The sequence below is a fragment of the Camarhynchus parvulus genome, chromosome 1, assembly GCF_901933205.1.
Source record: "Camarhynchus parvulus chromosome 1, STF_HiC, whole genome shotgun sequence".
NCBI lineage: Eukaryota > Metazoa > Chordata > Aves > Passeriformes > Thraupidae > Camarhynchus > Camarhynchus parvulus.
The window spans coordinates 110887160-110897888 of NC_044571.1; the positions used below are offsets into that span (position 1 = coordinate 110887160).

General features: G+C 44.8%; 1 protein-coding gene across 1 annotated transcript; it reads right to left on the reverse strand.

Moving 5' to 3' along the window:
- Positions 1 to 707: 707 nt before the first annotated feature.
- On the reverse strand, positions 708 to 9506 carry GPA33 (glycoprotein A33). Its single transcript, XM_030947786.1, has 7 exons — positions 9458 to 9506; positions 5855 to 6006; positions 4790 to 5000; positions 4109 to 4267; positions 1808 to 1921; positions 1234 to 1357; positions 708 to 809 (listed from the first exon to the last, which is right to left on the reverse strand). Exons 1-7 carry the CDS (start codon positions 9504 to 9506, stop codon positions 719 to 721), a joined length of 900 nt encoding a protein of 299 aa, XP_030803646.1. The 3' UTR covers positions 708 to 718.
- Between the last annotated feature and the right edge of the window lie 1223 nt (positions 9507 to 10729).

Consider the following 10729-nt stretch of genomic DNA (forward strand, 5'->3'; position numbering starts at 1 on the left):
TAATGTAATGAAAATTAGGAGCTCTGGGAGCTAGAACTCAGAAATTCAGGAGTCTGACAGTAAATAGGCTACTAGAGTGTTTCTAGTTCTTATCAGCTGCCCATCTACATTCTTACCTTATCTGTGACATTATTATGCACTGTAGTCCCAAATAGGAGACTCACTGGGTTTTTTTCCCATATATTTATTTATATGTGTATGTATAATACATACAAAATACACATTTAACAAAATGTCTTTAAAAATCATCTTGCTTCAACCTGCATGAGAACAGTTCCTGTGTTGAACAGTGTTGAAAGATGTGACATTTGCATGACTCAGTAAACAAGACCACCTTTCCTTGATGAAAAGCAGTTGGTGACTTGCAGACCTTTTGTGGATCTGGGGATACATCAGCAGCTCTGTTCCTCTGTTCTCCAAATAGACCTGATAGTTTCTTTTTTCAGAGAGTTGGAAGTCTGGGAGACTGTTTATTTTTGGATGACTGGGTGCAGCAGTGCTCCATGTGCATTTTTCTGCTATGAGAGTGTGTGTTATTGCTCACTCTACATCAAACACTTATTTCCAGGGAAGCAACAATGTTCTCTCCCAGAACTTGAAGGCAGAGCCTTTGGCTTTCATTTTATAATTCGATGTCTTGCAGTAAGAAAGAGGGATTGATTTCTTTTCTACAGTGATGTCTGTGCCTCAGCAGATCCTGGAGATGGCAGTGGTTTCTTCATTCATTCTCCTCATTCTCCACATACTCCCCTTCTCTCTCATGCCTTGTTGGCATCTGCCTGGAGGGTTCATTTCTGTCTTCTTGCGCCCTAAAACATTGTTTGGGAGTAGAGATGTTAAACCTGCCAGAAACCTCACTGAAGAGATTTTGTGTTAGGATACTTTTAAACTGCTCTAAGCTGATCTAGAACTGCACCCAGCTGAAGTCCACAACTTCAGTCTCACTGGTGATGCAAGAGGTGTGGGAGCTACTTGTTTATTTTTCATAGCATGTGTGCTAACTCATATCCAAGGTTTGGATAATTTGGTTCTGCCCAGAGACACAAGGGTGTCTGGGACTCCTGGGCATCTCCCATGAGAGAGATGGGAGCCACTGGTGTGGACACTGAAAGGAGAAAGCAGTGCATGCTTTCCCAGATTTCTTTCTCCCCAGTTTTCCACTCCGTCTGTTGATGCTGGAGGGAGGAGAACCCTTCATCTGTTCCATTCACTGCTGTAGGGAGAGGTACTCACGTCATCTCGTAGTCAGTGTCCTTGCTTTCCCGGCAGCAGCAGCAATAGGCAATGATCCCAATCACCACAATGGCAGCAACAACTCCCCCAATGATGCCAGCGTACAGAGCTATGTTCATGGATGCTGCGTGGGAAGGGAAGAGTCAGCAGGGGCAGTGATGTCAGAGGGGATCAGCACAATCACTGCACTTCAGACCCCCCCACCAGACCCAGACTGGGTGGAAGCCACATCTGTTTGACTACAGCAACTGGAAATAATTCTGTACTGGGTAGTACAGGAGCAGTTAGCTACTGACAGGGAGGAGCCCCTGGATCTGAACACCTGCTCTTCTTTGTCTATAAAGTTTAGTTTCAGACATTGCAAATTCAGTGCTGACTCTACAAAACTTTTTTGTCCTTTTGGACTAACCCAGTGCATTGGTGAGTGTTCTACCAGCATGTAAACCACTGGAGAGGGTCTCTCTTAAAGGTGTTCAGAAACCAGGTGGTAACATTCCCCTCCTTTAATGCTTTGACTCTGAGCTGAGATGTTCTCTCTGGTACTTCCATTCCCCAAGGCAGCCCCGTCTCTTACGTGGCACAACGCTGACTGTCATGTTGCAAAACTCCGTTCCCACAATGTTCGTTGAAGTGCAGATGTAAAAGCCAGAGGTGTCTGCTGAGATGTTCTTCAGAGTTATTTGTTGCCCTGTTGTGAAACACAAATCAGGCCAAAAAAGATAAGAATAAAAGCAGGGAAGGAAGTGGCAACAGCAGCGCTCCAGTTCCAGCCCAGGGTGGCTGGAGTGATGAGAGGTTATTAAAGTTGATGGATTGCTCTGTCTTGCTCAGGAGCTGCCATGCTCATCCCTAGGTTTTAGAGTGATTTGTGGGAGGATAAACAGAAGTGTGCTGTTTTGATTACAGGGAACATGTGGTATTTGAACATTCCTTTTAGAAAGAAAATTGTAGGTGGAGGGTAGAGAAGTGTCTGTGCTTAGAGAAAGCTTTTTTTTTGTTTTGGCATTGGATTTTGAGAAATGTCAGATGCCCAAATCAGGACCTGGCTCTGAGAACTGGCCATCTTGATGAATTAACTCGTTCAACAAGAGAAAGCTCTTCAGTCCTGCAGCACTTAGGATTTCAGATATGAGTTATTTAGCAGTGGGGGGGAAATGTTTTCTAGTCTGGGAGAATCCACACGGGCTGTGTAAATAAACAAGCAGAACTCTAGTGACAGGATTGCAGTGATGCTGATGCTTTCTGTCTAGCCTCACACAGCTCAGCACCACAGGCTGAAGCTCAGCTCTGTCTGCTCAGGCAGTCAGTTTGTTTGTTGCATCTCCAGCTGACACGGGTATGTGTAGTCCATGCTTGTGATAGAGGTCCAGATCCCTGCTCTGAAAGCAAAAGACTGAATACTTTTTAATGACTTTCCTGTTTCCCTGGGATCTCAATTTTTATATTCAGGATTTGCTGGCACCTAGTGCCAGATAGTAGAAGAGCATGCAAGCTGAGAAATGACAGGCCATATGCTTGCTTGCTTGATTTTTAATTTTTATTTTCTTTTTGTCTCTACATACTCCTTGTGTTTACTTGTCTCCCTCCTGGTGGTGGGTTGTTTTGTTTTGTTTTGGTGGGGTGTGTGATGTTTGTAGCTCTCAAAATCTCAGTCTAGAAGTGGAATTTAAATGCTCCTAATAAATCAACAGTGATTGAGTGAGTGAAATGGGGAAAAATGTGGGTCAGGTACTGTGAGCTCTGAAGTGTCTCCTGAGGGGGATCTGCACGCTTTGCAGCAATGGGACGTGCTAGCACAGAGGCAATTGCCTGTAGTGACAACAGGGCACCCAGCCAGCCTGGGGCACCTGGGGACAGTCACACAGGGCTTGGCCATGGGTGCTCCGATGAAAGCAGAAGTGAGGTGGGAATGGGCCAGCAGAGACTCCTGTCCCAGGGAAGAACAGGGTGACAGCAGAAGCTGCTGCTGTGACAACCTGCTGTGCTCAGGGCTGTGCGTGATGCGCTGGCACCACTTAGTGGCCAGTGAAATGAATTAAAGTTCCTGCCCACGGTGATACGTATTTTATGCAAGAATGGGCTCTGAGTGTGGAATGTCCTGTGGAGTCGCATCATCTTTAGTTTACTTCCCTTAAGTCAGGAAGGGTAGGTACAGACACTTAGTCTTCCTGAAGCTGGACAGGCCAGGAAAAAACGAAGTTGTTTAATGAAATAAATCTGAGTCCTCTGTCACTGATACACTTAAAAGAGTATTAAACCCTCATTTCTGTATAAATAGTTCTGTCAAGGTCCTGTTGTGGAAATTCAGCTCCTTTTTCCTTCCAGATTCTGACTTTAAATGAAAGCAAATAAAATATTAGGGCTTGTATGTCAGTTCTAAAGAACCAGAAGCCTTTTTCATGCTCAAAGTAGCAATGGTGTAACTTTCTCATACCCCCTTCCTCTAGGTGAGGGGTCATCTCTGGGGGAAAGCTTCCAGAGCCAGATTTTGTTTCCTTCAGTTTAGAAAGAGATCTGCTCATGGTCAAGCAAGCTGGGATGTAAAGACAGAAAACTCAGTATTGTTCCTCATGTTATGTCTTACTCCCAGCAACTGAGAAATAATTATTTCTGGATGCTCCCAAAGCCATGCTTTCTCACTAGGGAAGAGATGAAGTTAAAGCCTTTCTGACCATTCTTACTTCAGGTAAGAGTCCTTTTCCCCCTGCTAAGTTACTCCTGAGCCTGTCTTGTATCAAAAGGACAACTTTTCAAACTCTGTTCAGAGAACATCCTAGAATAAGCCTTAGGAGTGTTTTTGTATTTGCATTTTAGAATCTTTCCAGCCCTCAGCTGCAGAGACCTCAAGGCTTTGATGTGATTGGATTTCTCATACCTTCTGTGTATGGTAGCGGACGGGGCTCATTTTGCACATTGAAACTTTTCCAGGTGTATTTGGGCACTGGGGAGCCCTCATGAGAAGCACAGGTCAGGTTGATTGTCTGTCCATATTCTGGTGTCCCCAGAATCTTGCATTCGGGCTTGGATGGTGCAACTGAAGGAAGGAAGGAAAGAGGAATTGCATTAATCAGAAGCAGTTTCTTTTTTCAGCCCATTTGCATCTGTGGTTTTTATTCTTGCAAGCAGAGGCTGGTCTTGCACCTGCCACTTACTTCTTAAAGGAACTTAAAGTGAATTTGGGTCTAATTTGTTTCTCCCTTTCTGGGAGAAACAAGGAAAGCCAAGAGGGAATTGCAAGATGCTTTTTGGGATCTGCCTAGTAGTGTTAGGTGACCCATCCTTTGATAACTGGAGCATGACAGGCCATAGGGGGGATGAGGAAAGCCCTGTAATGATGCTTGGGTTATTAGGAAAGTGAGCTGTACACACAGCCAGGTGTCTGAGGGAGTTGCCTGCTCTTCATCTTCCACAGGGAGCAGGAAAAGACAAAACGTGGAATTGGCGACGACAATTTTTTTTGCGATTAAAAAAGTATTTTTGCTGTTTAAGCCATTGTGGACATCAGGGGAAGGGCAGGTGTGTGTGACAGGGGTGTGGCACTCCTGTGTCACCGCACCGAGGACGAAGAGGTCCAGGAGCGCGGACTGGCGGGGCGGGTCGGCCCGGAGGCGGACGCTGCAGACGTAGGTGCCGTTGTCCTCCATGGTCACGGCGCCCATGGTGACGCTGATGTCCCCGCTGTTCACGTCGCCGCTGAACTGGAGGCGGTGGTCGTAGCCCTCCCCGTACTGCACCAGCCCATCGAAGTAGCGCGTCACGGCGTCAACCTGGCACACAGCGAGGGCACAGCGTCAGTCCCTGCTTCTTCTGTGGCATCTGCCATCTAACTCGATCAACCAGCCCACTCTTAAAGAGCAGCTTGGAAAAGAGGACCTTAAACTGCAGCAGTTTGGGAAAAAGCCAAGAAAAACGTAGAAATTCAAAAGGATCTCTGTTTCTATCTGGAATCCCCTTCTCACACCTTGTCTGATTTCTTTTGCTGGGGCTTATTCACCTTTCCTCACCATGAGGAGAGGACAGCCCAAGACTTGTCTGAGACCTGTGTCAGTCAAATTGCCCTGTGGTTGCACAAACTCTCCCAGTAAGGATCTCCAGAGAAGAAACCCTTGGCAGTTCTTGCAAGGACATCTCCAAAGGCTGCTTCCCCTCTCACTAATTCCCAAGCAGTCAAGGAGAACTTTAAAACTTAGTTTCTTAACCTTCCAATACTTCAAATAGATGTAGGAAACCTCAAGAATCTCTCCATGTACTGTTATCATCAACTTGTTATATAGTATCAAAGATATGTGTATTACATACACATTTTTATATATGCATATATTTTTAGAAATTATCTGAGTGTTTCACATGTTTTAATAGATGTAAACCTCACAGTACATACAGTGATGTATCCTCAGTAAACAGCTGTAAGACCAAGAGGGGTGGGAGCTTTCCTGGTGTTATACAATAGATTTGGGATGAATTGCATCTAGTCTCAGCATTTCTGTTTGCACAGTTCTGGGATTAAAAAAAAAATCTGGAAGAAGTCTTTTTCTTCCAACATCCATTCCCACTCACAGCTTCCCTCTCCTGCCCCTTCTTGGTTGCCCTCTCATCTGTTTCTTTATGCAGCTCAGTTTACCTTGCTATTGATTTTCTTCCAGACAACCAGGTCTCCTCTGTCAACAGCTGAGTTTGTTTTAAAATTACAGCGCAGGGTAGCGTTTCTTCCTCTTGCCACTTGGATCTGCTTCTCAGGTGCTTCCACAGTGAGGGCGTGAGCAGACACCAGAACTAGGAAGAGAATAAATGCTGCACTCAGCAAAAATAACAACATCTGGATTCCATGGTAGTCTCTTTGGCTTCCTTAGATGCCACAATAACCCCTAATTCCCTGTCATCCAGGACATTCCCCACTGAGCAAGAGGTGATGTGTGCTGCAGCTGATTGGCTCTGGGAAGCTGCTGCACAGGATGGCTTAGAACTAAACTCTGCTCTCTGTTCCTTGCTTCCCTCTTCTTCACTTACTCCTATATTGCCATGGAGTTTGGAAAGATGCTGTATTTTTTTTCTCTGAGCCCTCCTTCAGCGTGACTGACACCCTTTGACAGTTCAGAATGTACAGAGGGAGACAGATAAACAGATACTACAAGTGCATCGGCAGTCTTAAGGATTCAGGCTAAACTAACAAACTGATATTGTCAAATTTCAAGGATCAGGAAAACTGTCAAATAACTTGCCTCGATCCAAATCCATAGAAAAGTGACATTTTGTGCTAGGGAATCAAAACCTGTTCATGTTTTTCATCCCTGAAAATAGAAAAACCTAGAGAAGCAAAGAGTGGTTGAAAGAAACAAGGGAAGAATAGCTCTTAGTTTTTTCTAAAAATGAGTAAGGTAGTAGTCACCTTTGTTCAAAAACTCCAGCTCCTGCCTCTGGAGCACAGGAATAGCTGAGAGCTGAATAAAACAGAAATCCCTCTGTGCCCTGGGGAAGCACACAGGGCACAGGGCAGGTGTTTTTTACACTGAATTCCCTGTGACTTGCTCTTGATTCATCATGTCTGATCATTGCCTGGTGGGCAGGTCTTTGTTATGCTCAGAATTGAGCTGGACATCTATGTCTGCCCTGCCATAGGTGACCTTCATGCCTGCAGGAACCCATGGTTAAAAACACCGGCTTTCTCCTTACAGTTTGTGTGAGTTTTGTGTTTGGGTTTGTTGCTTTGAGGTTTTGGTTTTGTTTCTTTTTTAATGGCGCTGTCATTTGTGGAAAATATTTGGGAAAACTGTAAATGGCAAGGAATGCAGGGCTGCTCAGAGGTGCTCCCATGGCAAAGAGGAACATGGTGCAGTAAGGAGGAAAGAGGAGGAAGGATTCCCCCCATGCTGGGGATGCTGCATGTGGTGGTGAAGGTTTGCTTTTGAAAGCTGCATCACTGTTCCCTGGAGAGGATTCATCTGAAAAGTTGCCACCTAGCAAACTTTGGGTCCTCATCCTGCCATATCTTTGTCCAGGTTAGATCTATAAGGAAGTGTAATGTATAAGGGAGAGAGCAAAGGATTTCTAGATTGCACCCTGAGTTGCAAACTGGTTGTCAATACCCACTTTTTTAGACAGGAAAAGCACACAGCCCCCTCCACTGGGTCAGTAAGTGAATGCCATTGGCAAACTGAGCACTGCCACATCCTTGACTACCAAAGAACAAGAGTCCCTTAGAAAATAACAGTGTGGGGACCCAGAAGGTTGTGTTGTCACTGCACTAAGAACCTGGGGTAATTCAGTTCAGGTAATTACACAGGTGTCATGGGCACAGGGATCTGCTTTTAGCCTAAATTCCCATCTTTCTGCATGCTCTCAACAACTGAGTTGTTCTGTGGGCTCCCACAGTTCATAGCAAGGTGTGTTTTCACCTCTTCCTCTGTGATGTGGCAGGAGTGGCTTCTGTTCTCTTGGGGATTATTTAATTTACAACTGCTGACAGTCATGAGAAGGAAACCAGGGCAAAGTATTGCTAGCATGCTTTTATTGCAGCCACTCCCAGATCTTTCCCTGCCCTGGAGCACCCAGGGCAAGGCCCATGTTTGCAAAGCCCATGGGCTCTTTCTGACTGCTGTTTTCATATGCCCTCCATATGAGAGACACCTGTGAAAGCTTTCTCCTTGCTTGTTGTGACTGGATAGAGATGCTTTCGTGCATTTAGGTGAAAAGCACCACTGTCTGTACTAGGAAATGGAGCAAAACCCATTTCCTGATCTTTTTGTCACTCAGAAACTGGTTCCACTGGGCTGGGGTTCACTGACAGGTCATAAACACAGCCCTGAGGCAAAGAAACCACCCAACCCTGAGACTTCTTTTTCTTCTTCCAATTGGATGAGTCAAATCCTACAATAAATGAGATCTTTCTTTTCTTCATGTTTGGTGCAGAGTTGGGGAGCAGCTGAACCCAACACTGCATGTGAGGCACAGCCTGTAACACATTTATTCATCTGTTGCTGTCACCCTCATGTCCCACTGCTTCTGGTGCTCTCCATTTGTCACCCACATCTCTGCATCCCAGAATGACCTTCCCTCTCTCAGGGAAGCAACAGTTTCATTCTGGGATGTCACTGACTCAGGCTTATTTCCTCCTTCCCGCTTCTCACCACGTTTCACTTCACAGTCAGTACATTTAAAAGTTATGGTTTATTCTTCAAAGGCTGGGGATTTTTTTCTGAGCAGAAACAGAATCTATTCAAAATATGGCTGAAGGCAGGGGAAGTAAATTCTGAAAGAACTCTAAAAAGAGAGAGAACACAAATAGCCTACATGCTACTGGAGAGACAATGTCACCTAGATTTAAGCCCTAGTTACTTTTTTGTGTGTTATCACTTTGTGTGTTTATAACATTTTAAAAAATGTGAGAGACATTTTGTATGTTTATAACATTTTAAAAAATGAGAATGGTTTTCTCTCCCTCTGCTTAGAGATTTGTACAAAGGAAGAAGAAAATCAAAGCGCCATTTCTACTTTCACATTCCTCACCAAGTAATTGTTAACAGACTGAAGGGCAATTAATACAATTACAGGAATATTTTGTTTGCTGAAATAAATTGAGATTCTGATCAAGCAAAAAAAAAGGAGCATAATTTGCATAGCATGAAAGGTGAGAATAATGAAAAAGGAGAGTGAATATCAATGGCATTGCAGAAGTTACATAACGATCATCAAACCATGACCCAAGTCACATTTGTTGCATGTGAAGCCCATCCATTTTTTCTGATTACTTTAAACTGTGTGTCTATCCTTTTTGTGGGTCTTACTGTTGAAGTGAGGTTTTCAGGATTTTTAGTTAAAAACCCCCAAGCAATTCCCATGTGCGTAGCTTGGTCTGAAGCTTGGAATGAGGTGTAAGAACATTGATATAAGAATATGAGACAGGATAAAAAGCAGTGGAGCTGAAACTTCCAGAGGAGGAAGTTCCTTCTTCAGAGATAAATATTGTATTAACAGAAACCAAGAAAACTGCTTATGAAAAATACTTTCCACTTTCATGAAGAACAGCATTTTTTCCCACTCCTAACAGTTTTGGGAGATGCGTGTGGATGTTCAGCACAGAGATGGTACACATGCTTGTCTGGCCATAAGCACAAAGGAACCTTCACTAAACAAAAAAGAGACATACAAAGTGCACTGGAGTCCTTGTACTTTGTAGTGCTGTTTCCTTCCACCCAACCTTTGAGGACATAACCAAATTAGTACTCACTTGCACTGAAAATGAAGAGCCCGAGTCCTTTCATTGCTGTCCCCCTCATCTCTCCTTTGTTTCACCTCAAGGTGCTCTTCCTTGTAATCTCCAGGAGGCTGGGTAAGTAATTAGCTTTCCCTGAAGGGCTGCTTTGCAGTGGCATCGCAGGTTCACTTCCTCAGTCTCTTTTAAAAGTGCTTCTGCCCCAGCCTGCCCCTCCCCTCCCAGCCAGAATGACAAGCCACATCACCAGTAGGCTTTGACATCGCTTGCTGCTCTCTGTAAACTTGGGAGCTCCTTCCCCAGTTGTGAACTTTCTCCCACAGTTAAACGGCCTTTCCCTGTTTCTCCCAACACGCAGGTGCACGGAGCAAGGGAAGGGTGTGGCGGGACTGGGGGTGGAGTGTGCAGTGCAGCTGAAGTCATGCATGTGATGACAGGCAACTAGCGGAGGATAAACCTCATTTTCTCAAATATTTATTAAGGAACAGAGTTAGAAAGGTATTAAAGAGTTTCACAATGCAGGCAGCAGCCCATGTCCAGGCTTTAAGGACCTGAGGGGCCTAACTCCATTTACTCTAAATACTCATACAAAGACATAGTTTATGGCAGTTGGATGACTAATGGGTTATGTAAATATAAGTGAGATGCATCTCAGCCAGGTTCTTACTCTCTGATGCTCACTGTTCACTGCCCAGCGTGTGGCTTGCACAACAGGCATGGGTACCAAAGGTGCTGCTCCCTGTCTGTGCAGAAGGCTGGACAGATCACCCAGCCTGTGGCTTGCAGCACTCTGGTGATGGGTCTGTCGAGGCACGGGCACTGCACAGCCAGCACTGCTCACCTGCTCTGGATGGGCACTTGGGAGTCACAAATAACCACTGCTATAATTGACTGAAGAGTAAAAGGGGGACTGATGGCAGCCAAGGCAAACATCTGACATGACATTTAACTGAGGGCAGTGTGTCTTCTAAACACTTCACTGCCACTAGGCAGCGAGGGATGTGTCCATGTGGGATAGTCATCTATGCTCTGATTCTAGCCATTTGAGGGACAAAGTCACTTCTAGGGTGTGAGTGATCATTTCAGGCATCTAGATGGAGACATCATGTTCTTAGACATCATTTTGAGATGAAATTAGTTGTATAATGCAGTATATTATTGATGAACTTTGTTGAGGATTTTGAAGGAGGCTTCCTCAAAAGTAGTTGTTGACACTGGATAGCTGTTTTTAGTGCAGTAAAGCAGATCTTGCCCTTGTACTGACCTCAGGCTTGTGTGGTAAATCTG

Excerpts from the sequence above, each read along its gene's own strand:
- GPA33 (XM_030947786.1), bottom strand. The coding sequence starts at position 9,506 with ATGAGGGGGACAGCAATGAAAGGACTCGGGCTCTTCATTTTCAGTGCA. Across the intron at positions 6,007-9,457 it reads GCTCTTCATTTTCAGTGCAA|TTCTGGTGTCTGCTCACGCC; the intron begins GTGAGTACTAAT and ends TTCTCTTCCTAG. Across the intron at positions 4,268-4,789 it reads CCTGGACCTCTTCGTCCTCG|TTGCACCATCCAAGCCCGAA; the intron begins GTGCGGTGACAC and ends TCCTTCCTTCAG.